Source organism: Stenella coeruleoalba, assembly GCF_951394435.1.
Source record: "Stenella coeruleoalba genome assembly, chromosome: 19".
In the NCBI taxonomy this organism is placed as follows: Eukaryota; Metazoa; Chordata; class Mammalia; order Artiodactyla; family Delphinidae; genus Stenella; species Stenella coeruleoalba.
In genome coordinates this window covers 35,540,839-35,568,425 of record NC_137165.1, presented here as the reverse complement: position 1 = coordinate 35,568,425, position 27,587 = coordinate 35,540,839, and the positions used below count along the sequence as shown (strand labels likewise).

Sequence of the window (27,587 nt, the reverse complement as noted above, 5' to 3'; positions counted from 1 at the left end):
AAGATTGTAGTATAGTCTGAAGTCAGGGAGCGTGATTCCTCCAGCTCTGTTCTTTCTCAAGATTCCTTTGGCTACTCGGGGACTTTATGGTTTCCATATAAATTTTAAAATTATTTGTTCTATTTCTGTTAAAATTGCCATTGGTATTTTCATAGGGATTGCATTAAATCTGTATATTGCCTTGGGTAGTATGGTCATTTTAACAATATTAATTCTTCCAATCCATGAACATGGTATCTTTCCATCTGTTTGTATCTTCTTCAGTTTCTTTCATTAGTGTCTTATAGTTTTCTGAATACAGGTCTTTTACCTCCTTAGGTAGGTTTATTCCTAGGTATTTTATTCTTTTTGATGCAATTGTAAATGGAATTGTTTCTCTAATTTCTCTTTCTGACAGTTTATTATTACTGTATAGAAATGCAACAGATTTCTGTACATTAATTTTGTATCCTGCAACTTTACCAAATTCCCTGATGAACTCTAGTAGTTTTTTCATGGTGTCTGAGATTTTTAATGTATAATATCATGTCATCTGCAGATAGTGATAGTTTTACTTCTTCCTTTCCAATTTGGATTCCTTTTATTTATTTTTCTTGTCTGATTGCTGTGGCTAGGACTCCCAATACTATGTTGAATAAAAGTGGGGAGAGTGGGCATCCTAGTCTTGTTCCTGACCTTAGAAGAAATGCTTTCAGCTTTTCACCATTGAGTATGATGTTAGCTGGGGGTTTGTCATATATGGCCTTTATTATGTTGAGGTATGTTCCCTCTATCCCCACTTTTTGGAGAGGTTTTATCACAAATGGATGTTTAATTTTGTCATCTGTTATTCTTCAGTTTATTAATGTGGTGTTGATTCACTTTGATTAATTTGCAAATATTGAACCACTCTTGCATCCCTGGGATAAATCCATCTTGATCATAGTGTATCGCCCTTTTAATGTATTGTTGGATTTGGTTTGCTAATATTTTGTTGAGGATTCTTACATCTGTGTTCATCAGTGATACTGGCCTGTAATTTTCTTTCTCTGTGATATCTTTGTCTGCTTTTAGTATCAGGGTGATGCTGGTCTCATAGAATGAGTTCAGAAGCATCTCTTCCTCTGCAATTTTTGGAATAGTTTGAGAAGGATAGATGTTAACTCTTCTCTAAATGTTTGGTAGAATTCACCTGTGAAGCCATCTGGTCCTGGACTTTTGTTTATTGGGAATTTATTTTGTTACCAATTCAATTTCATTACCAGTAATTGATCTGTTCATAGTTTCTATTTCTTCCTGGTTTAGTCTTGGGAAATTGTAGATTTCTAGGAATTTGTTCATTTCTTCCAGGTTGTCCATTTTATTTGGCATCTAATTGTTTGTAGTAATCTCTTATGATCCTTTCTAATTCTGTGATGTCAGTTATAATTCTCTTTTTTCATTTCTGATTTTATTAATTTGAGCCCTTTTTTTTGATGAGTCTGTCTAAAAAATTGTCAATTTTGTTTATCTTTTCAAAGAATCAGGTCTTAGTTTCATTGATCATTTTTATTGTTTTCTTAGTCTCTATTCCATTTATTTCTGTTCTGATCTTTATGATTTCTTTCCTTCTACTAACTTTAGGTTTTGTTTGTTCTTCTTTTTCTAGTTCCTTTAGGTATAAGGTTAGGTTGTTTATTTGAGATATTTTTTGTCTCCTGAGGTAAACTTGTATTGCTATAAACTTTCCTCTTAGAACTACTTTTGCTGCATCCCATAGATTTTGGATCATTGGCTTTTGGTTTTCATTTGTTTTCAGGTATTTTTTGATTACTTCATTGATTTCTTCAGTGAGCCATTAGTTGTTTATTAACATGTTCTTTAGCCTCCACTTGTTTGTGTTTTTTGCAGTTTTTTTCTTGTAGTTGATTTCTAGTCTCATAGCACTGTGGTTGGAAAAGATGCTTGATACGATTTCAGTTTTCTTAAATTTACTGAGGCTTGTTTTGTGGTATAGCATATGATCTATCCTGGAGAATGTTCCATGTGCACTTGAAAAGAATGTGTACTCTGATGCCTTTGGATGGAATGTACTATATATATCTATTAGGTTTAATGTGTCATTTATGGCCAGTGTTTCTTTGTTGATATTCTGTCTGGATGATCTGTCCATTGATGTAAGTGGGAGTTAAAGTCCCTTACTATTATTGTGTTACTGTCAGTTTCTCTCTTTATGTTTGTTAATATTTGCTTTATGTATATAGGTACTCCTATGTGGGTGTATATATATTTACAATTTTTATATATTCTTTGATTGATTTCTTGATCATCATGTAATGTCCTTCTTGGTCTCTGGTAACAGTCTTTGTTTTAAAGTCTATTTTGTCTGCTATAAGTATTGCTATCCCAGCTTTCTCTCTTTTTAAAAAATACTTATTTATTTATTTATTTATGGCTGTGTTGGGTCTTTGTTGCTGCCCGTGGGCTTTCTCTAGTTGCGGCGAGCAGGGGTTACTCTTCATTGCGGTGCATGGGCTTCTCATTGCGGTGGCTTCTCTTGTTGCAGAGCATGGGCTGTAGGCATGGGCTTCAGTAGTTGTGGTGCATGGGCTCAGTAGATGTGGCTCATGGGCTTAGTTGCTCCGTAACATGTGGGATCTTCGTGGACCAGGGCTTGAACCTGTGTCCCCTGCATTGGCAGGCGGGTTCTTAACCACTGCGCCACCAGGGGAGTCCCCCCAGCTTTCTCTTGATTTCTATTTGCATGGAATAACATTTTCCATCCCCTCTCTTTCATTCTGTGTGTCTTTATATGTGAAGTGGTGTCCTGTGAGTCTCAGCAGTGCACTCCCCTCTGGTTACTAGAGCTGTATCCTCTAGGGGTGTGCCCTATGTGGGCTGCTTGGATCCTTCTGTTGTGGTGGGCTGACTACTGTGGGTGGTCTGGTAGGCTTGGCTGGCTCCTGGTCTGTTTGGTTGCCAGGCCCTCCCTTGTGTGGAGGCCACCAGCCACTCCTTGGGGGGGCCGGGTCAGAGGGTAGGGTCAAGGGTCAGGCTGGCTGCAGAACGCTGGGGGGACCCTGGTGCTAATGCTGGCTCACTAGTGGGTGGAGTTGGGGCACAGGAGATCCCTGGACTGGTGCCCACCCACCAGTGGTTGAATCTAGGTCCTGAGGCTCGTGCTGGCCCACAGTTGGGCAGAGTTGGATCCTGGGGTCTGGCTGCAGGGCCCAGGGATCCCAGAGCTGGTGTCAGACTGCTGGTGGGTGGGAATGATTTCTGACACAGCTGGCTGTGGGGTCTAGGGTATCCCAAAGCTTGTGTTGGCATGCTGTTGGGCAGAGCCTGTGTCTGGTCAGTCCCAGGCTGGTGCTGGCCTGCTGGTGGGTGGGCTGGGTCTGCAGTCTATGGAGCTGCAGTTTTCCTAGGCCTGGTACCTGCCCGCTGGTGGGTGAGGCTGGTTCTGAGTTTAGAGTAGGCTCACTGGTGGGTGGAGCCAGGGCCCAGCTGGTCTGAGGGCTGGTGCTGGCCTGCTGGTGAGTAGGCTGGGTCCACAGGTATTGGGCAAGGTTTTCCTGGGGCTCATGTTAACACACTGGTGGGTGAGACTGATTTTGAATCTAGAGCAGGCTTGCTGGTGGGAGGAGCTGGACATTCTGAGGCTGGTGTCTGCCCTCTGGTGGGTGGACCTGGGTCCTGGGGTCTCTGGCTATAGGGCTCTGGGGGTCCCAGATCTAGTGCCTGCTCACTGGTGTGTGGGGCTTGGTCCTGGGCCCTCTGGTGTATAAGGCTGTGTTCAGGGGAGGCCGTGGGCTCAGCGGGTCTTAAGGCAGCCTATCTGGTGGTGGGTGGGGCTGTGTCCCTGCCCAGTTAGTAGCTTGGCCTGAGGTGTCCCAGGACTGGTGTCTATGGGCTGGTGGGCATGGATGGGGCTGGATCTGAGGCTAATAAGCTAGAGGGAGGATTCCAGCATGGCACCTGCCAGCACCAGTGTTCACATGGTAGAATGAGCTCCCCAAAATGGCTGCTGCTGGTGTCTGTGTCCCCGGGGTGACCTGCAGTTGCCTCCCGCCTCTCTGGGAGGCTCTCCAAGATCAGCAGGTACGTCTGACCCAGGCTCCTTCTATCCTGGGTCCTGGAGCATGTGAGATTTTTGTGTGCACCCTTTAAGAGTGGAATCTTTATTTCCCACGGCCCTCTGGGACTCCCAAAAGCTGGCCTTCAAAGACAAATGTTCTAGGAGCTCGTCTTCCTGGCCCAGGACTCCTGGCCTGGGGAGCTCAATGTGGGGCTCAGACCCCTCACTCCTTGGGGAGAACCTCTGTAATTGTAATTATTCTCCTGTTTGTGGGTTGCCCACCTGGGTGTATGGGTCTTGACTGTACGGTGAATCCTCTGCTCCTGTCTTGTTGTGGTTCTTTCTCTATATCTTTAGTAATAGAACATCTAGTTTGGTAGGTTCTTGTCTTTTTCATTGATAGGTGCTCTGTAAGTAGTTGTAATTTTGGTGTGCCTGTGAGAGAAGGTGAGCTCAGGGTCTTTCCATTCCGCCATCTTGCCCTGCTATCCACTGTCGCTCTTTTCTGTTTGCTGATGTGAAGTAGCTGCTCAGGTAGTTTTCAGGTCTTCTGCAGAGGAAATTGTTCGGTACGTAGCTACAGATACAGCATGTCTGTGGGAGGAGGTGAGTTTGGGATCTCCCTAAATCACCATCTTGGACCACTTCCTCTATCGCTTATTTGCTCTAATCTTAGGTTTAGTCTCCATCTCCTTCTGCAGAGAATGCAGCTAATTGAACAGTCTGTCTCTTGTTCCAATTCCATTTGGGAACCTTAATCTGTTCTAAGAAGAGATTTTTCCTGGTCTAAGAAGAGATTTTTTCCAGCAAGAGACTATCTCTGTAAATCACCTATAAGGTGGCACTGAGGTTACTTAGCTGATCACTGGGAACCACCTGAAGCTGGATTCTGCCTCCTATTGAAAACCCACCCAATTTTCCCACTCCCACTATAGGACAAGCCCCCACCCTTCCTTCTGGGTACATAGAATAGAAAGCTAGAACTCCTTTGGAAAGAGAAGCCCCCCTGAACAGATAGCCCAGGGCATTTTTGAAAACCCCTTGGGAAGTCCTGTATTTCACTTGGTACCTCCGTACATGTGGTCTGATCTGAGCCAGAAAGTGGGGGGACAACAGCAAATGTCAGCAGGAGGACACTTGTGAGAGGAGGGCTGGGAGCAGAGAGCCCTGGTGAGGAGGGCAGTAAGGGCTCAAGAGTGTGGGCCAGAACAACTCACTGTTGCCAGCCTCCTTCTGGGGTCTAAGCAACATCCCCTACTCTTTTTTTTTTTAAACATCTTTATTGGAGTATAATTGCTTTACAATGGTGTGTTAATGTCCCCTACTCTTAAGACCTAAGTGGTGGACTATTGGGAGATAGAAACTCGGGGTGATGAGAGAGGAAGTTTTTAAGCCCAATTGTGCCTTGTTGACTTGTATATGCAAGAGGGGTCTTGGGTAACCACAAGGCTCAGGGTATTTGCAAGAATAGTTCAAGTGCTCACTTAACTGGGGCTGTTTATGGGGAAGTGGTTTCCACGGCGAGAGGAGATGAGATGTGTCATTGTGGGACCACACTTAGTTGGTTCTTTCTCTGTAGAGCCCTATAGTCATAATTTCCCCCAGCAGAAACTTGTTATTCCACAGCTGTTCTAACTGCATAGATGTGGCATTTGCAATGATGCCATGAGTCCTGAGCAGCACAACCCAATTTAAACCACACCCAAGTAGACAGAGTTGTATTATCAAAGCCTGGGCTTCAGGAGTGATGAGAGGGCAGGCTGCTTTTCAGACACTCACTCATTCAAGAGAGGTTCATCAGGGCTCTCAATAAACACAAAGCAAAGAGGATAAAGACATGTTAGGTGGACTTCCCTGGTGGCACAGTGGTTAAGAACCCACCTGCCAATGCAGAGGACACAGGTTCGAGCCCTGGTCTGGGAAGATCCCACATGCCACAGAGCAACTAAGTCCGTGCGCCACAACTACTGAAGCCCATGCACCTAGAGTCCGTGCTCCACAACAAAGAGAAGCTACCTCGGTGAGAAGTGTGCGCACTGCAACAAAGAGTAGCCCCCACTCGATGCAACTAGAGAAAGCCCGCGCGCAGCAACAAAGACCGAATGCAGCCAAAAAAAAAAAAAAAAAGACATGTTAGGAACCTTACATGTAAGGAACCTTAAAATGATCTTAGCCTTTGACCAAGATAATCCGTGTCTAGGAATCTATTTCCTATATAAATATATTCAAATATGGAAGAAAGTTTATGCATAAGAGTATTTGGTCCCCAGCATATTCATAACAATTTAAAATTGGACCCAATTTAAATCGTCTACAATATGGAAATGGCAAAGAAAATTAGGGTATCTTCACTTGGTTGGCTCTTAGGGAGCCTTTACAAACAATACAATGACATGGGAAATGCTTAAGTTCTAATGATAAGTTAAAAAAAAAAAAACCCAAGATGCAAATAGGCTTATTTTAATCAGGACCTACCCCATGTCTGGGGATGTGGTCAATTCTATATAATATTTTTTTGTGGATGCTGTTCCCAGGAAAGAGGGGGAACAGAAGCAGCAGGTATGATGTGTCCCCTGCCATCTACCCCTTAGTCTGTCTAATAGTAAAGGATTCTCCTCTCTTCCTCAATATGGGCAATTTCAGTAATGATGATTCATTATTCTGAGAGTTCTCTCATTTTCCTCTTTCCCCCGTCTTCTGCTTTTATGAAGCAGGGTGGGTGGTGTTTGTGGCAGGACCAGTTCTACCCCACTTAGTGTGTCCTGGGATGAACATGTAGCCCTATTTTCTGGTGGTGACTTTTGCCACTATGAAGAGCTTAATGTCTCTTTTGCCTCAGATTTGGGCAATAGTCATTTATAGGGCAACAGGAAATATACAAATCAGCATTTTCTTAAAAGTAAAGTCATTCAGGAACGGAGAAGACTAAAAGTTTCTAATCTAGAGAGCAAAGGAGAAGACATATTTATCACACCCAAAGTGTTAGTGTTGTTAACTCAAGGAAAAAATCTATAGGAAAAACAAACACATAGTGAGAACATGTTTTTCCTGACCAGCACCTACTCTACATCCTTCTTGATACCAGAAACCCACGGTTCCTTTGGGAAGCGATTCTTGCTCATAATTCTCAGATTTATGTGAAATTCATCCAACCATGATGCAGGTATGTGCCTTGATTAGCTTAAGCAAATGAATGAAACCCATCCCCTTAGCCACAGTGATTGGTTAGGAATTGGATTTCTGACCTGTCAGTCAAATCTGAAAGAACCTAGTGATTTTTTTTTCCAAGGGAGACACAGCGTCTCTCTTCCCTGAAGAAAATGAACAAGAATTCATGTGACACTGGAAGGTACCGGCAGCTATCCTGGGACTCGTACATGGAAGGGAGGTCAGAAAGAGAAAACGGGACCTGCAGGGCATCACGGGGCTGCTGCGTCCAGCCTTTCCTGGAGCCAGAGCCTCCCTGTACCCTTTGATCTTGGAACCACAGGGTTCATTTATTCCAGTCTCTTTGAGGTAGGTTTGCTTGTTTGTTTTCCTTCTTGCAACTACTAATACCCTGAGAAATACAGAGTTCTGTATCTGTGCAGAGATACAGAGTCTGTTAAAAGTAACAGCTCGTGACTGAAGCATGGGATTAGCTGAACTGAAAAAGCAGGGCGTTTGGTGAGGACTTTGTTAAGTGGAAGTGGTTTGGTGTGTCTGGGAATCACCTGGAGTCTTGTTAGACACAGATTGCTGGGCACCACCCCCTAAAGGGGGAAGCCCGGGGCGGGGGTGGGGGGGGTGTTTGCTTAGAACTTGCATTTCTAATGGTTCCCAGATGCTCCTGCTGTGGTCTGGGCAGGACCTTTTGAGAACCGCTCTCACATGGTACTGCTGGTGCTGGTTGACCTGTGGTCTACTGCATCTCAGTAAAACTCTTTTTTTTTTTTTCCTTTAAGTAAAATTCTTTAAGAAAGAGCTCAGGCTGCTTTGAAATGGGCTTATCTGACATCAAAAAAGGGAAACAATTCAGCTTTGCTAAGAAAGGCCTTTCCAGTCTGTCAACTGTTGTCGGTAATCTGGAGTCTCGAAGGGCTGTAAGTGCAGATATTTCGACTTCAGTCTAAAGTTAATGTGAATAGAGGCAGGGAGGTGAGAGACTTAACAGGAGAGAATCCTGAGCTCTGACTATGGGTCCTAAGTCCCTCTCTCCACCCTCTCCTGTGAAATATTTGTCTTCCTTATTTGAAGTGGACAGTCAGCTCCTTGTAAAGGCGCAGGGAAGGCGTGGCTTTGGGCATCAAATATTCATCACTTTTGCATGTTGCTCCATCTCTGCGGGGGCCGGAATGGAGGCAGCGCTCTCCCGCCACGTGGCTAGAGGTGGGGGTGTAGGGGTGACTGTAGTATTGAGGCCCATGCTAGGAAACACATTCCCAACACCAGGTAAAATGCAAGGTATATGACCAGGCAAGCTCTCCCTTTTGGGTTACTGACCTCATGGAATAGATCAGAAGCCTGCTGTCATTAGATGGGCATTATTTGCGGGACTTCCCTGGCGGTCCAGTGGTTAGGACTCTGCTCTCCCCATGCAAGGGGCACGGGTTCGATCCCTGGTGGGGGAACTAAGATCCCGCATGCAGCGCAGCACAGCCGAAGTTAGCTACCCAACACCTAAGGCAAACTCCAGGCTCCTAACTCACGTGGGTAAGAAGTTGGCAGCTCCCGAAAAGGGCTCCTCGCTGGCACACATGTGTGTCCACAGAGGACAGTCCCCAGGGAGATCAACCCCCAGGGAGGTCAACCCCCAGGGAGGTCAACCCGAGAGGCTGACTAAGCACTTCAGTCAAGTCTCGGACTCAAATGCCCTCTACATTGGTTAGTAGTGCAATTCCCACGCTCCCCGCTCCCTCACAGGGGTCTTTATTCTATTTACACTTTTTGTTCACAACACTTGTGTTGAGTGATCGGGCACGGGTTAGCTTTCATTAGCCTTTGGGCTGCTGGACCTTGAGAAGCAGTGCAGCATAAACGAGCAGATTTCGTTTGTCCCTAGATGCTGGAAGCCAATAGAGAAGAAGTGATGACAGCCTCACTGCTTCTTTGGGGACAAAGTTTGTTCCTCTCATTCTCCTGATAGAATCTTCGCACTTGTCATGGTGTGGGTGGTAATGGTGTTAGGGGAATGGGGCTCCCGTAAAGGAAGGGGATTATAAAATGTTTTCTAGGAGGAGCTCTGTGTGTGTGTGTGTGCGTGTGTGCGCGTGTGCGGGTGATATGAAAGCCTTGGGCGAAAGGACTTGCTCCTTGTATTGTCCTCGTTATATAACGAGGACAATATATATATTGTCCTCCTTTTATATATATATAAAAGCCATTATGGCATCAAGACTGTGAGCTAAGCTGAGCTCTCTTTTCTTTGTGTCAACTCAGAATCTCAACCAGAAAGTAGTTTTGATGGATGGAATATCACCTGTCGAAGGGTGGGTAAGATGAGACTGGAGAGGTGAGCAATACATGCTCATTGAAAACTAAATCAAATAAAAAGTACAGAAAATAAAAAGGAAGAGTCCCCATTCCTTTAAAGAAAAAAGAATAAAAATCCCATTTCCTCTAAGAAACCATAGTTAGCTATTTGATATGTATCTTTCCAAATATGTGCCTTTGTAAATATATATGTATATATGGTTTTTTAAAATAAAAGCAAAAATAGTGTCATTCGATACATATAGTTCTGTAGCATATTTGTAGAGTATATATGCATATACTAGATGTGAACAGATATACCTTTAGCACCTAATATTATGGACACTTTCCATAGGTATAGATGTGTGTTATCCTTTTTACTAACCACAGAATAGTCCATTGGTGGGCATCTCAATTCTCTTCTGATGTAATCTTCTACTGGTTTAAATGGTTGTTCCCATTTGCTTGCTGTTTACAAACCGTGCTGCAAAGAATATCTTTGTGTCTGATGAACCTATGGGCAGGACAGGAATAAAGACAAAGACATAGAGAATGCACTTGAAGACACGGGGAGGGGGAAGGGGAAGCTGGGACAAAGTGAGAGAGTAGCACTGACATATATACACTACCAAACTTAAAATAGATAGCTAGTGGGAAGCAGCTGCATAGCACAGGGAGATCAGCTCAGTGCTTTGTGACCACCTAGAGGGGTGGGATAGGGAGGGTAGGAGGGAGTGGCAAGAGGGAGGGGATATGGGATATATGTATACATATAGCTGATTCACTTTGTTATACAGCAGAAACTAACACAACATTGTAAAGCAATTATACTCCAATAAAGATGAATAAAAAAAAAAAGGAGGGCTTCCCTGGTGGCGCAGTGGTTGAGAGTCCGCCTGCCGATGCAGGGGACACGGGTTCATGCCCCGGTCCGGGAAGATCCCACATGCCGCGGAGCGGCTGGACCCATGAGCCATGGCCGCTGAGCCTGCGCGTCCAGAGCCTGTGCTCCGCAACGGGAGAGGCCACAACAGTGAGAGGCCGGCGTACCACAAAAAAAAAAAAAAAAAAAGAATATCTTTGTGTCTATATATAGTCCTGTCCTCTGGCAGTGTTGCTACAAAACAGATGCCTAGAAATGGAATCAGGGCAAACGGTATCTTGGTCCAATAATGTGTGCATTTTAATGTTTGCTTAGCAGTAGTGTTGAATTGTAGTCTAAAAGTTTCATCACTACAATTCTAAACTAATTTGGGGTACAAAAATTAGATTATTTTAAACAACATGAAACAATTGTGGGTCATAAAAATTAATACATGTTTGGTTTTCACACAAGTCTTTAGCATTTCTCCTCCTTCTGCCGGAAGGACCCGAGCTCAGTGTACATTTCTTATAGTTATAACTCAGGCAACCTATCTATTAAATAACTGAGTTGTCACAGTAACCCTATAAACAGAATCCTGCTCCACATGCAGGCTGGTTATCTTTTCCTTCTCTAACATTAGCCATGTATTTTGTGGAGCATGGATTCTAGCAAAATAATGTACAATATACCTGTTACCATATGCAGATGTGCACTGCATTTGGAAAAGAGCAGTGAATTCTATTGACTATTTCAGTGGTTCTCAGCTGTTAACATGCATGTGGAACACCTGAAGCTTGGTAGAAATATCAATTCCCAGGTCCACACCTAAAAATTCTGACGTGAGTGGATTAAACAATCATTGCTTGTAATTTGAGTACAGGTGGATTACATTTTGGGAAATAACTTGGTTACTGGTTAAGAGCAAAGTCTGTAGTTACATCAAAATCTAGTTTTGGAACTCAGTTGTGCCGCTTACTTGCTGTGTGATCTTGGCCAATTTGCTTAACCTCTCTGAGCCCCAGCCCCAGTTTACTCTTCTGTCAAATGAAAATATTAATAGTACTTAAACTATACTAGGTCATTGTGAGGAGCAAATGAACACGGCAGAAAAAGCACTCAGCCTGGAGTAAGTCTCTAATATGTTAGTAACTGTTATTCAGAAAGTTTGATTTATCGTAAATATGTATTATGAATACTCTTCTTAATGGTATCCATTCATGTACATTATGATTTGATTCATAAAATAGTCGTAATTTAAATGTTCTGGAAATGTGGCTCCCGAGTGTTGACTGAAAAAAATGCACAACCTAAAAGTTAAGAGTTAAGTTTTATTGATAGACAAAACTGAGCACTTAAGCCCAGGACACAGCACCTCAGATAACTCTGAGGGACTGCTCTGAAGAGGCAAGAGGGGAGCCGGGATATATAGGAGTTTTTGCAACAAAGACCAGGTAGTCGGAACATCAAAAGATTACTGTTAATTAAAGAAAACCAGCTGTCTCAGGTTAAGGAATTTAGTGCTTTTGTATGTATGGGAAGATGCAGGAGACTGGGCTCACTGAAATCATTCTTTTGATATGAACCTCAGCTATCTGGGGCCAGTATCTTGTGTTTTCTCATCCTGAGTTTCCTCAGGATGCACCATTGAGGGTGGCGGCAGCAGCTGACTGCTAGATGGTGGGCAACTTGTTTCTATCCTGAATTCCCTCAGGGCGTACCTCCAGAGGGGGGGCGGCTGTAAGGTGATGGCTTGATGGCTGCAACATTCTTTGTTTACTGATACAGCAGGCAACATTTTTCATTCACAAGCAGAGTAGCTCTGTGGTAGCCCCCTTCCATCTCTCGCAATTTTCCTCCATTTCCCATCTTCCTATTCTTTAACCTACTATCCCTTTCAACCTGTGATTCTTTTTGTTAATTAATTTTTTTATTGGAGTATAGTTGATTTATAATGTTGTGTTAGTTTCTGCTGTATGGCAAAGTGAATCAGCCATACGTATACACATATCCACTCTCTTCTAGACTCCATTCCCATATAGGACATTACAGAGCACCAGATAGAGTTCCCTGTGCTATACAGTAGGTTCTTATTGGTTATCTTTTATATATAGTAGTGTGTATATGTCAATCTCAATCTCCCAATTTATCCCCCTCTTCCCCGTTGGTAACCATAAGTTTGTTTTCTATATCTGTGACTCAATTTCTGTTTTGTAAATAGGTTCACTTGTACCATTTTTCTAGATTCCACATATAAGCAATATCATGATATTTGTCTTTCGGAGAAAGTCAACCAGTGATTCTGATTTGCCAGATAAACAAAACCAAACTCAATGCCAGTTTACTTTTCAAAAGAGCATCTGTATTATTTCGCTTTGCTGAACACAGCACTGAACGGAAACATCCAATACACGATTGTCAGTCTGGTGGCATTGGCACCATCTCTGCGTAGAACAAGCTGCCGACAGTCAATTGTCAGCAGAGTGCAAGTGAATGGGGAGGGGAAGGTCTGTGAAAAGGCGTCTTGGGACCTCTTGGAGCATACAGTCCCAGACACAGTGGGACACTGCAATTAAATTACAAAAATTAAATATTAATATTGTATATAAATAAGTTGCAATCTAAGTTAGGATCGAGTCCCGGAGTGTTGCTGTTTGGAAACAAGCAGCACACAGGAGAGGTAGCTGTGGAGGTGACAGGGGTGTTTCCAAGGCTCAGACCCCTGCTGCCCAGTCGGGCCACTGAGGTCACTGGGTTCCTCAAAACTTCCAGGCCACTCAGGCACTCAGCTCCAGGTCAGTGATGTATTCCTGGACCCAGTCCTCACTGGGGTTGGCACAGAGCTGCCGGCCTCTTTTGGTTTGGAAGCTTTGGAGAAGGACAAAAGAATTACACACTGAGGAATCCAGCAGGGGGATCCTGGGCTCCCTGTGGCCCCTCCACCCCTCTCTCCTGGGAGGCCCAGGCCCTGCCACTCCCTCGGGGACCCTCTGCCTACCTCAGTCCAGAGAGACGCTCTCCCTGACTCAGGGGGCCCCTCAGAGGATGCAGCCTCCTTCTTCCCCTCCCTCCCTCTGGGCTGGCCTAGCACCCCCTGACTCTGCAAGCCTGGCCGGGTCAGGTCACAGCTCAGAGACCTGGGTCCTGTATACTTGATAGGCCCCGGAGGGCTGGGCTTGCCAGGATGGCGCCCCTGGCCTGTCTGTGCCCTTGGGTGCTGACTCCCATCCAACATCCCATCTCCCCAGAGGTGGGTGGGAAGACTGGCACTCACATGACACCGGGCTTGGAGCACTGGCTGCTGGTCTCAAAACAGTCAGCTACGAATTCGCGAGGAAGCTGCCAGGCAGTATAGGAGAAGCAGCAGGCCGTTAGGGTGTCAACCTCAACTGTGGAGGAAGGGACAGAATGAGGCTGAGTCATAGTTCAGAACAGGATGAGGAAGACTCGGAAGGAGAGAGACAGCCTGGCTTAGGGCACAGACTGGGAGACAGGTCACTGGAAGGCGCTGGGCATTTTTCCCTAGAAATATCCCTGTCTCTGTCCTTGTTTCTGTCTGCATCCTTCTTTATTTTTGACTCTTCACTGTGGGCTCTCTCTTTCTCTGTGTGCTCCAGACATCCAAACAGACTGTTCTTATCACATCTCCCTTCAGGAAATTGTTTCTGGTTCAAGAAGTCACACCCCAGCAAAAGAAAAACCTTGGACAGCTCTCATGAGACATCCAAGGGACAAACTCTTGGGGGGACTTAGCGTGAGTTACTGGAAGACTGACACCATGGGGCGGTAACCAGATTTGGATTCTGCCTCTTGCCAACTCTTTTGTTTAGGTCCCCGTTTTACCATCTGTAAAATGGGACTGTAACTCCCCAACCCTGGCTCCAGATCTGAGGACCCCTTTATAAAGATAAAAATTAAAATCTTGAAGAGAAAGGCCAAAATGTTTCATAACCCTTTAAGAAGATCTTTATTTTCTCTTGGGGGCTCTCAAGGCCAAGTAAAGTTTGGTGTGGGGACCCCTGCAACTACTGCACAGACTCACATGGTGCCGAGAAGACCTGGCCGCAGAGGGCCATGGGGCAGAGGAGGACGGCGAGGGCAGCAGCGGGCACCTCCATGATGCTGAACAGACAGAGTGTGGCCTTGAGTGTGGGACTGGGTGCTCGCTGCTGCCTGCGTCCTTCTTTAGTGAGAGGCCATCTCCCCAGCTCTTTATAGGCAGCCCTGATGGATGGGGAAGTGGAATCTGGGAGTGAGGAAGGAAATTTTTAAGCGTCGTGATGCTTTCACATGGTTTCATAACTCAGGGTCCGTGGCAACCACAGGGGCTCAGGATATCCAAGAATAGCAGCTGCCAGCTACGAGTCTCAGCCCGCAACACATGACTTGTTCTGGTTTCATGTGAGGAAATGGTTTCCCCTGTGAGCGGCGGCAGAGGGGTGTGTGTCCACCCAGGGCTATTCTCAGCCGGTCCCTTCCCCTCATGACTTCTCCAGCTCTGACCTTTCCACAGAGCTGAAACTGCTGCGTTTCCCCAGCTGCTCTAACCACAAGGATAGGGCAGGTGTGATACTGCCCTGGAGGGTGGCACAAGCTTCCCTTGGATGCAAGGGACTGAATCAAGGAATCCACGCTAGGGGACTAGGAAGCATGAGGTCATGTTTCCGTCATGTGTCCAGTCATCAGTCACCGAGTGACCAGGGGCACTGGGTTAAACACTAGTTGAAAATCATAAAGAGACATTAGATGCGGGTGTTAATATGTCAGAAGCCTAAACATATTTATACCCACTAACCTAGAGATCGCATTTCTAGGAAAGAGTTCTAAAGAAACAGGCCCAAATGTGGAGGCATCTTCAGGCAGGAAGGTGCTGACCCAGCCACATTTATAACTCTAAATAAGGAAACCTAAATTTTCCTCTATCAGGGAATGATAAACTCAGTTATGATATATCCACTGGAATGTTTGTTATTAGGCCCTTAAACTAAATGAAGTAGCATAAATATAATCGTAACATCAGTTGTCAAAAAGTAAGATAAAAATTATACCAACTGAATAAGATGAAGAATTATACAAATATATACGTGTATATGTGTATATACACATATACGATAAATATTGTAACCATAAATTGTGTGTGTGTATACACACACAGAGATATATGGTCTAGGCATGGAAAAAATAAAAAACATTGGCAATAAATGCCCAAAGCATCATTAGTACTTAACGCTGTGTGACGGATGAATGGGCGATTTTGTTTTCCTTTTTTTCTGGAATTTTCTCTTTTTTTTTTTTGGAGTAAGAATGTATTACCTTCCTGGTCAGCCCACAGATTTATGAACACATTCTGTCTTAAAACATTTCCAACACCACCAGTTGGAAGGTAGGTTGTTGGCAGATGTTTAATTTGAAAGAATTTTTGGATAAATATACTAAGGTTTCTTTCGAATGGTCTTTGCTAAAATGAAGTCTTGATTTCCATTTCTCTGAACTATTTTGAGGAACCTGTAAGATATTTACATAAGTAATGCCAAATTCGGAGCAGTGTTCCTTTCCTATTCTTTTCAACTCATAATTTCAGTGGTGTGAAAGAGTCTACTTTCTTAGCCAGATGTATATATTTTCTTTTCCATCCTTTATTGTTACAGAATTAGTGGGCATAAATCACATTTTACATTGAGAAATAGATTTAGTTCTTTCTAGTGATCTTTTAAAAAATGTTATTGAAGTATAGTTGATTTACAATATTGTGTTGATTTCTGCTGTACAGCAAAGTGATTCAGTTATACACACATATATATATATATATTCTTTTGAATTATGGTTTATCTTTTCTAATGATCTTTATCCTCTAGGTGCCCCCAGTCTAGTAGGAGCAGGTAGAGTATAAACAGATAACCACAGCACTTAACAGAAACTGCTAAGATTCTCAGGAGAAAAATAAATGAAATCTCAGAATGTGAGGAAGAGGGAGTCATGGTCTCCCTTGGGAGGATAGGGAAAGGCGTCACGGAAGGGATGGAATTTTGATTGGGTCTTGAAAGAGACACAGGATTTGAACATATATAGATGGGGTGGCAGTAGATGGCCTGGCCTGCTAATGCAGAGTCACAGGTGTGAAATTGCTGGGTCAGAGGGAGGAGTGAGTCCTTCAGAGTAGCTGCACGGTGGAGGGGCAAATATGGATGAAGAAGCTGCATTAGGACCAAACCAAGAGGGCTTTGAATTCCCCCAAAAGGAGTTAGAACAATGGAGGAGATAAGACATAAGCAGAGTGAGACCACACCTGAGGAATTCTGTCCTTCCTGTGTCCGTAGAGTTACTTCTCTTAAAACACATGGGCTGTGTTTCCATCCCATCCCTATGATTGCTAATGCTGGTCCGAGGGAGGTGCAGCAAAGGCAAGATTTGGGGCAATGGCAGGTTTCACTGGGGCTGTAGCATCCAGCTGTCTTCCTTTGTTACTGTCAATTCCAGAATATGGAGTCTATCATTTGCTTCACTGGAAACTCCAGGTCACAGACAATGCCTCCTCCTCAACGTCCACCCCCTCTGCCCCAGCCCTCAGTCGATACCCTGAATTGAATTCCCTCATTTACTTCTTGGGGGAACCCCGTTCACACTCGTGATTTAGTTTCTGAGAGCAGGCGTCTCTGAGTTGAGGAGGTTGAGAAGAAGGAAATGGAAACTGCTGAGTCAATCACGTTTCTGATAACGGACTTTATTATTTAGCTCTGCCATTGCAGCACTTTCCACATTGTGTGATAGTTATCTTTGTAATTGTCTCTTCAAAAATCTAGACCTGTTGATTTTATTTATTTTTAGATTATTATTGGAGTATAGTGGATTTACAATGTTGTGTTAGTTTCTGGTGTACAGCAAAGTGATTCAGTTATATATATTCTTTCATATTCTTTTCTGTTAAGGTTTATTCCAAGATATTGGAATATAGTTCCCTGTGCTATAAGTAGGTCCTTGTTATTTTATATATAGTAGTTTGTATCTACTAATCCCAAACTCCTTAATTTATCCCTTCCACAACCCTGCCCCTGCCTTTCCCCTTTGGTAACCATAAGTTTGTTTTCTATGTCTGTGAGTCTGTTTCTGTTTTATAAATAAGTTCATTTGTATCATAGTTTAGATTCCACATATAAGTGATATCATACGATATTTGTCTTTCTCTGACTTACTCACTTAGTATGGTAATCTCTAGGTCCATCCATGTTGCAGCAAATGGCATTATTTCATTCTTTATGGCTGAGTAGTATTCCATTGTGCATGCATATGTGTGTGTGTGTGTGTTTGTGTGTCTGTATACCACATCTTCTTTATTCATTCATCTGTCAATAGACATTTAGGTTGCTTCCACGTCTTAGCTATTGAAAATAGTTCTGCTGTGAACATTGGGGTGCTTATTTCTTTTCCAGTTAGAGTTTTCATCTTTTCCGGATACATGCCCAGGAGTGGGATTTCTGGATCATATGGTAACTCTATTTTTTGTTATTTAAGGAACCTCCATACTGTTTTCCATAGTGGTTGTACAAATTTATATTCCCACCAACAGTGTAAGAGGGTTCCTTTTCTCCACACCCTCTCAGCATTTATTATTTGTAGACATTTTAATGATGGCTATTTTGACCGGTGTGAGGTGATACCTCATTGTACTTTTGATTTGCATTTCTCTAATAATTAGTGATGTTGAGCATCTTTTCATGTGCCTATTGAATGTCCTGTTGATTTTAAACCAAATTCATACCATGTCTTGGTGGACTTAAACCAAATTCTAACACATGTTGATTATAACATGGTTAATTTTCTGACATAGTCTCTATGTCTTATAATTTTATTCTTTTTGATAAATATAAAATTCTATCTTAGTGATTATATATTTGTAAGATTTTTCATATCAATCCTAAAACCAGGAAATAGCTCTTTGTCATATATGTTTTTATTTGGATCAGGAAAATAACATACTTGTATGCAGAGTATGTGCTCCGTATGCACATATTTAATGAATAATGTAAGGAAACCTTAGGATGGATGAGTTGGAAGGGTCTCAGAAATATCCTAGGAGGTAAATTAATGTTCCCAGGTAAAATGACTTGCCCAGGATCAGAGAGATGGAATTAGTCAGTTTTACATTTCAGTGTCTACATTATTTAACAATGTATCTCCAACAGTAATCGCAATGCATTAATAAGTATTTGGTGAATGAATGGTTCATTGATTTGACGAACACTGTGTATTATGGCCAACATCTCACTAGGGAGTTGAAATACTAATATTATATAAAGGATCAGAAAGGCCGTGGTGTCAAGGTCTTGATCTTTGGGGACCACCAAGATCTCTTACGTGGTGATCACAGAAACTGGCCAACGGTCAACATGGTGGATCCTTCAGCATGGAGGGCCTTGATTTGTGTCCTAGCTTTCTGGTTCGTTCCAGCCTCTTTGAGGCCCCACCTCAGTCCAGCAGAACATCCCAGCCACGAGAACAGGGAATTCTGGCTGAATAATCAGGTTCTGCAACACCTCTGCCTAGTCCGGCTCTGCTCACCTCCTCATTGTTTCCTGTGCCCTGGCCCTGATGGATTGGTTTCGTTCCAGTTTCCGGTCCCATAGCTCTACATCCCCAGGCGTCAATCTCAGCTCTCTCCCTTTGGCAGCAGTGGTTCCATGGATGGGCTCATTGATAATGACACCCTTTTTTGGCCCGGCCTTGGCCTCCTTTTTTCCAGCTGTGGTCCACAGAGTCAGGCTGCAGCAGGCTTGGCCCTGCCTTTCATGTGGGCAGAGAAAATATCCTGGGGGCCCATTTCTAGCATCCTAGAGAGACAGTGTCTCACTGACGCAGCCCCTTCTTTCTGCAGCCAGGCCCTTTCCTATCTTGAGTTCTTCTTGTCATTCTCCTCTGGCCATTTTGTGTGTGTGTGTGTGTGTGTGTGCGTGCATGTGCACGTGCACGCAGATCAGGGCGTACATCTTGGTACTGGTACCAAGATGTACTGGTCTCCTTGGTACTTGGTACCTTCCACCTGTCCCCCTGCTCCTCCTTCTGTGACTCAGTAAAAAGCATTCCCTCTTACCAGGTTTCCAAGCCAGAAAGCTGGGAGTCACCTTGACTCCTCCCTCCCCCTCATCTCCTCCATCTATTCAACTACTGACTCTGTTGTATACTTGAAATTAAGTGTATCTACTTCTCATCTTTCCCATTGCCACTGTCTTAGGTGGGTCCTTGTCACTTCTTGTCATGACAAGAGTGTCCTGTCAATTGCTTTTTCCTCCAGTTGCCTCTCTTCAATTTGTCCAGCACAAGGCATTTGAAGTGATTTTGATCAAATCAGTCTCTGTCTCTCTCTATTGAAAACCCTTCAAACAGTCTGCCTTGTTTCCAGCATGAAATGGAAGCTTCCCCTCTGTGACCTGACCTCTGTCTCCCCCTTTGGCCTTGTTTCTTGCCACCTTCAGACTTCCTGGAAACAAAGACTCAGCTCTCTAAACTACATGTGATTCCTTAAAAATGCAGGTCTCTGCTCTGCTTTTTATGAACCAGGTGTCACTTGGCAAAGCACAATTTCCCTTTCGTGTAGATCACAGGGCAGAGTGAAATTCTATAAGCATGGGTATATCCCGTGAAAGCTGCAGAGATTAGTATTTAGACCAAATAAAGGAAACCACTGTTTAATTACCTTAATTTTCTAAGGAAAAGAGAGAAATCCATGGATTGCACTATTCAAAGACATGCAAAATGCAAAACCGAAAGATACTTTACATCATAATAACACAAATTTGGCCATTAAACTTTAACATAAATTTATAAGAAACACATTTCCCTTTTCTGATTTATTTACGCTCTGGAGCCATACCTTCTTGGTATCATTTCAAAATCTGTCATGTACGAGCTGTGTGTTACTTACCTTCAGTAGGTTACTTACCTCTCTGTGCTTCAGTGTCCTCATGTGTGAAAGGGGATAATAACAGTACCTACCTCAGAGCACTGCTGTGAGGATGAAATGCATTAATATCTATAAAGGCTTAGAACATGACTGGCTCATAGTAAGTGTTATGTGTTAGTTACTATTATCATTATAACTGCAATATTTCAAGTAGTCCATTTTATATATTTTAAAAAGCACGGGTCTCTTGTTCTTTGCCTGAATGACCCCACCCTCACACTCTTCCTGGTTAATCATCCTTCAAGTCTCAGCTCAATTTAGAATAGAGGAAGGTTAGAAAAACCTGAATGGGCTAAGTAACAGATTGGTTAAATATAAATTTTGGTATAAAACTTTGGAATATCTCCACACTGAAACATCATGCATGCTAATTTTGTTTCTTATAAAATTTTTCTTTTTTATTAAATTTATTTATTTTTGGCTGCGTTGGGTCTTCGTTGCTGCGCGCAGGCTTTCTCTAGTTGCGGTGAGCGGGGGCTGCTCTTTGTTGTGGTGCGTGGACTTCTCATTGTCATGGCTTCTCTTGTTGCAGAGCACGGGCTCTAGGTGTGCAGGCTTCAGTAGTTGTGGCACGCGGGCTCAGTAGTTGTGGCCCACGGGCTCAGTAGTTGTGGTGCACGGGCTTAGTTGCTCCACGGCATGTGGGATCTTCCCGGACCAGGGCTCAAACCCGTGTCCCCTGCACTGGCAGGCGGATTCTTAACCACTGCGCCACCAGGGGAGCCCTGCCCTTCACCTTTGACAGCTAAAGAGCAGGTCTGTGGCCGGTGACAAAGGCACATTTCCACTTTAAGAAGATTGGGACCATCACTGATGAATGGCTTCAACCAGCTCACTGTCCTATGGACTCCATCCTGAACCCTGCACTTCGAATAATTGTGTACTATTTCTTCAATCTGCAATCCAGTTTCTGCTCCCATTCTCTCCAAGGGATTTGGCTACCATATCGGCAAGACTAAAGGATTTACCTTTTCTTAGTTTATTGTCTTGGCAGAACAACCATATATTCCAGATCCCCTTGGCTTTGCAGTTGCAACATTCACTCACAAGGAATTCTCTAGTTCCGGGCACTCCACTTCCTAGTGGCTAAGTCTCTTGGTCCCGACACCCAATCGTCTCTCCTACACTTGCATCTCAGCACTCTCCTTCCACAAAAGCACAGCATGTCGGGATTGCCCACCTCTGCTTCCCGCCCCTCAGCAGGATTGTAATCTCTTCTGAGAGTCTGGTACCTTCAGAGACTTCCCACGTGTGATCTCAAAGGGTCACACCTGTCAAAGAAGTTTGGTCATCTCTGGACCAGGAGTTGGAAGAAATTGGGTCTTGACACATATCCTATGTAACCTTAATCAAGTTTTTTAACTTTTCTAGGTCTTGCTTCCTAATCTGAGCCATGGCAAAACAGATTGGGATCAGATAAAACCATAGACATGGATATGCTGAGGGAAATCCAAAGACCTTTGGAAGGTCTTGTTACTGCTGTGGCCACTGGTCCTGCTTTCAGGACCACTGGGGAGGCTGGGAGGACAAAATGACAAAACAGATGTGAAAATTCCCAGGATGGAGTTTCGAGCACAGTGGCCGTCAAGGGCGTGGGAGGGGAAACCTCTTATCAGCACGAGTGAGGGGAAGTGGAGGACTTCCCTGCTCAGGAGTGAGGGGGTGGCCCACAGTATGCCCGTGGGGCTCTCTGGAACCATGGTTAACTCTCGCTGGCAATTCTCACATCCCTGAGCTGGAAAGAGCTGAGTCCTAGAATAGTATCCTTTACCATGAAACCACTGGGCATGTGGGTTGAGGAAGAAGGAGGAGGAGTGACTCCCATCAAGGCTGGGGAATCATATTCTGGATAGAGTGTCAGATGCCTAGTTAATTCATACTTCATTTGACTAAATGGACTTCATGTCCAGAGTCCATATTACCTATCACACCCCCTCCCATTAAAACTGGTAGTTTGAGCTGCCTCTGGACACTTATTAATACCTACTGTGTAGGGCTTCCCTGGTGGTGCAGTGGTTAAGAATCCGCCTGCCAATGCAGGGGACATGGGTTCAAGCCCTGGTCCGGGAAGATCCCACATGCCACGGAGCAGCTAAGCCTGTCCGCCACTACTACTGAGCCTGCACTCTACAGCCTGCGAACCACAACTACTGAGCCCAAGTGCCACAACTACTGAAGCCCGCGCACCTAGAGCCTATGCTCTGCAACAAGAGAAGCCACCCAATGCGAAGCCCAAGCACTGCAACAAAGTGTAGCCCCCGCTCACCACAACCAGAGAAAAGCTCACGCACGGCAACAAAGACCCAAGGCAGCCAAAAATAAAAATAAATAAATAAAATTTAAAAATACCTACTGTGTACACAGAGATAAGCATAACCCAGTTTCTGCATTAAGGAACTCCCTTTCTAGGAGCGGAGACAACCAAGTAGGCAGATATTTTATAGGTGATGTGATGGAGGTAGCACAAAGGGAGGTACAGAGTTCAGTTGGAAGAGAGGTCAGGGAAGGTTCTCTAGAGGAGATGAGCACTTTTTTGGTTGTGTATTTGAGAGGCATTTGTTATCATTCTCTATCGACTATTACTTAGAAATGGCCTCAATGTATAAACCTTGGAGGCCATTGATTTAGCTAAACATTTTGACACAAGCCTTTGTACTCCCTGTGTGAACGTTCACTGGTGTGAACACAGCATTATTGTTAAGACCTTCATGAATAAAAAAATTTTGCCTGCATGAGCCAAAGATCAAATCTAAGGCTAGGAGGCAAAAATCAACAAATGCACTGCGTGGCTAATCACCCACTCTTATCTATCATCATTCTTCTTATGTATTTTCATAAGAGTTATGTCCTTCCATGGCTTGAAGATCAGCGCTCCCCACTCATGTAGACGGAGGTCTCCACGTCAAGGGCTCTTCCTTAGTGCACAGTGGATTTAGTCTTGACCTGGAACTATTCATTTACAGCCAAGAGATGGTTTTCTCCATCCTTTGGGCTCTCTGACATTTTGTTTCTACCTCTGACATGACACATACCTTATTCCATCTCACGAGACAGTGATTTCTGTCACTGTCAGCACCATCACTAGACTAAGGACTCTGAGGGCAGCGATGGGTCGTCATTCAGCTCTGTCTGTCCTGACAAAGAACAGGTGACTACTCAATTGGGTTGAATGGAAATGCCAGGATAACGAAGTCTGTGTAGATTCCGGGTACCACGAGACACATCCTTCTTCCCTTGAAGCAAGGTTCTTGACGCATGAAGATGAAACTCCATCAACCAGGAGAGACCACGAGAGATACTTGCATAAGTGATATCAGAGATTGTAGAGTGTTAGAGTTGGGGATGGGGGTCTTGGTGAAGATCAGAACACTTGAAACAAGACTCACAGGAAGAAAGGAGTGAGGGCAGAAAGGATAAAGAAAAGAAGTACAGTCTGTGTGCCTGTGTAGGTGGTGGGAGCAGGGAGAGAGGAGAGTGATGAAGTAGGAAGACATTGTACTTTATTTAGTGACACTGAAATGCTCCGAGATGCTGCTCTGACTCCTTCTATCCCACATCTCTACAGCACCCAGGAGGCCTGGCTCCCTCTTTTCACTCTTCATTCTTCCTGTTCAAAGCAGAGGCAGGTAGCAATGTGGGACTGCGGGTGAGCAGGTGGATCAGAGTGGTTGAGCTGAAGGTGGATAGAGGTCTTGATCCCATCATCCTAATGGCCCTCATTTGCCCTGATTCATGCACTACTGTATTCCTGGCCTTTGGAAGCTTCATGTAGTCACCTTCAGGCCCACGGCAGCTGCCGAACCAGGCAGGGCTTTACAAGTACACAAGGAATTCCCTGTGGATGTCTGGGAAACACCCACAGGCTTAGATTATATACTTTATCTGTAACATAGATGAATTCATTGCCAGCTTTATCCAATTCCATTTTTATACTGCAAGAACATTCTTTATCTGGGTCTTCTACACTTGATTCTTCCTGATTTCTTTCTCCTTTTCTGTTATTGGCCCAAGGGAGCACACTGAAATCTTGATTTCTTTTGCATTCTTTGGGACAGATGGACCACACCCCTTTCCTGTATTCAGCCCTGATAAGATGGGTCTTTGTGTGTGGCGTGGCCCCTAGGGGGCCAGCAGTTTCTCTCTCTGTGGTCACATTCTATATTTGTTCTGGAGATGACAGGGTAGAAAGAAAATGGATTTTAGAGTCAGATGAACCTCAGTCCAAATCTTGGCACTGCCACTTAACAGCTGTGTGGCCTTGAGATTATCACTGAACCCTGTTCTGTCCTCTGAATCTCATTGCTTCAGGGGAATAATCACACCCTGCTCAGGGTTATGGTAGGGTTAGATGTATGTGTATAACGCGGCTTGCCTAGTGCCTGACACATAGTAAATGTTCGCTGTGTAGAAGCTACACTTCTGCTGGGGCCTTCTGCACACTGGACAGAAGCTGGACACTTTCGTTATGCCCAAGGAAATATACAGGGCACTAAAGTTCACTCTGCCTGGCAGAAGGAGGCCTGCAGTGGGACATGGAATCCTGGCTTCCTCCCCTTCTTGGGGCCAAGCCTGTGGTGACCCTAGAAAGACTGACATGAAGTCTCTAGCTTCTGGAGGTGCTAACCACCAAGAGCGTGATGGTTCTCATCTACAAGCCCCTTCTAGCAGGTGTGAAGGTTCTATCTTTCTGGTTGGGTTTGCAATTCTCCCCCAAGCCTCAGTCACTGCCTTTGGTATACCACTTCCCTCTAGGGTTCAGCCCACTTCTTCTCTCCTACACCTCCCTCCGCTTTCCTCCGTGATGACACTGCTGGGGAAAAGAAAGCTGTGCAGAGGTCCTCAGCCAGCTAGCTTCAGTTTCCTTATTGGCACCATGACGTCATCTGTACCCTGGAAATTCCACTCTCCCCCATCTCTGTCCCAGGCCTCAGAGTTCCTATAAAGAAGGGCTCCCAACTCAGTATCAGCACAGAGCACAGAAGGGTTCTGAAGCTTCTGGGTTCTGCAGTCCGAGCTCCAGGCAAGTCTCTCCTCAACCACGACCATGAAGCTCTGCCTGACTGTCCTCTCCTTCCTCGTGCTCTCAGCTGCTTTCTGCTCTCCGGCTCTCTCAGCACCAAGTAAGTCCATTCTTCCAGCTGCCACTGAGCCAGGATGTAGGCAGCGCTGACTTTTCTAGTTGGGGCTGGTCCAACACTAACATCTGGGGATGAGACAAAAGGGAAGATTCCTAAGTAGGCTGCAGGTAAACGTAGAGTCTGGTAGACACTCAGTAATATTCAAGTTCCCGTTTTCTTAAGAAATAGCAACCCATAGACTGGTTTAAGCAAGTCCCTGTCTCTCTCTGTGCCTTGGTTTCCCCATCTGTAAAATGAAGGGAGTTAGACCTGTGCTCTAAGACCCAATACAGCCAGAACCTTCTAGAATCCTTTCGGTCTTCTCCTAGGATTCTCTATTCAGAATAAGACTCCTACTCAGAGTGGATGGGATTAGATACAAGGGACCATATTTGGGGATCTGGCAGATCCACAGGGATGCCCTTTGAATATCTATAACTAGAAGCCAAAATGAATAGCTCTGGGTAGAGCTTCTGTCTCACCTCGGCCTTTCTTCCCAGTGGGCTCAGACCCTCCCACTGCCTGCTGCTTCTCCTACACCCTGCGGAAGCTTCCTCGCCACTTTGTGATCGATTATTACGAGACCAGCAGTCTCTGCTCCCAGCCAGCTGTGGTGTGAGTATCAACCCTGGGGCCTTTCTTGGAGGCGAGGGTGAGGGCAGGATTAGAAAAGGGGGCCTGTTTGAGGTGAGGGGAGATGAAGCAGTAGGGAGGCAGGTGTCAGGGCTGAAGGCCTCCCTGAAAGCAGTGAGGAACAGGTCATGGTGTCACCTGCTGAGACCTGGAGAGGGCTGGGTGGGAGCTAAAGGAGGGGAAGGTGCTTTCCGGGGAGGAAGTTAGCTAGAGGCCAGGAAAACAGGGAAGGTCAAAAAGATGATAGAAGATGTGGGCTGAATTCTTAAACCATACTTAGAAAACAGGTGCCAAAGTCATTGCTAGGGGCAGCAGGGAATGAATGGGGAGATATGTCCACATTGATTGCAAAACTCATTGGTTCCTAATCTGGGCAACTCAGGAGGCCACAGCTAAACCCAAGGAGGAAGTTACAAGGAATCAGGTCCCAGCAGCACCCCAGGAAGGGTCTTCTCACCCAGTAGGCTGTCCAGCATGAGCCATGGTGAAGGACAGGGAGATACCCGCCACAGGCAAGGTCCCATGGGATTCTAACCTGTCCACTCTTTGCTCCACAGATTCCAAACCAAAAAGGGCAGGCAGGTGTGCGCCAACCCCAGTGATCCCTGGGTCCAGGAGTACATGGATGACCTTGAACTGAACTGAGCCGCTCTGAGGGCGGGGCAAGTGTTCTGCAGGAAAGATCACCTGAGCCCGACGCACCCTCTCCACACTCAGGACCCCTCCCGGCAGTCCCTGTTCCTTCTCTTAATTTAATCTTTATTATGTACTATGTTATTATTGTATTTGGTGTTGTTTCCCACTATTTATGTTTGTTTTGCCGAAGGACATGTGTCCCCCATGGGGATGGTCCACCATCACTGTTTCTCTGCTATTGCGGATACATGGATAATGCAATTGAGTCCAAGTGTTAATAAAATTTTTTAAAAATGTAGACAGTTTCTTCGTGTTTTAATTTGATTTGCGGTAAAGGGAATTGCCTGCTATTATGATTAGTTTCCAAACACAATAAGAATGAGCAATTACTGAGTCCTTAATATGGGCTAAAATGTCTAGAGATACAAACTTCACTTAATACTATTAGCAAGGATTTTAACACCCTTATGAAGTAGGGACTGTTATCCTCAATTTTACAGATGTAGAAACAGAGGCACAGAGGTGATGTGACTTGCTAAGGCATGTAGGTCTGCTTGGGGTGCACCGTGAAAGGCTGATCCAAAAAGATACCTGTGCTGCTGAGGGCTATCATTTCAACATCTTGTAGGGAAGCTGTAAATAGGAACAGCAGCACAACAGAGAGGGAAGATGAAGCAGCTCAGAATCAGAAAAGTGGGCCTCCATCACTCACTATCATTAAGAAAGTCATCTTGGGGGCTTCCCTGGTGGCGCAGTTGCAGGGGACACGGGTTCGTGCCCCGGTCTGGGAAGATCCCACATGCCGCAGAGCGGCTGGGCCTGTGAGCCATGGCCGCTGAGCCTGCACGTCCGGAGCCTGTGCTCCGCAACGGGAGAGGCCACAACAGTGAGAGGCCC

The 27,587-nt window shown here is 44.8% G+C and overlaps 2 protein-coding genes across 2 annotated transcripts in view; one reads left to right on the top strand and one right to left on the bottom strand.

Moving 5' to 3' along the window:
* Positions 1-26,907, top strand: part of LOC307177717 (C-C motif chemokine 4) — a 101,235-nt gene extending 74,328 nt beyond the window's left edge. The window contains exons 2-4 of the mRNA XM_079905096.1: positions 25,229-25,424; positions 25,922-26,036; positions 26,612-26,907. Coding sequence (XP_079761222.1) covers positions 25,349-25,424; positions 25,922-26,036; positions 26,612-26,699 — 279 coding nt within the window. The 5' untranslated portion in view covers positions 25,229-25,348 and the 3' untranslated portion in view covers positions 26,700-26,907. The remainder of the gene's footprint in view (positions 1-25,228; positions 25,425-25,921; positions 26,037-26,611) is intronic.
* LOC307177285 (C-C motif chemokine 3-like) lies at positions 13,127-14,467 on the bottom strand (the record flags this gene model as incomplete). Its single annotated transcript, XM_079904334.1, has 3 exons — positions 13,127-13,217; positions 13,624-13,738; positions 14,392-14,467. 3 exons carry the CDS (start codon positions 14,465-14,467, stop codon positions 13,127-13,129), a joined length of 282 nt encoding a protein of 93 aa, XP_079760460.1.
* Positions 26,908-27,587: the final 680 nt, after the last annotated feature.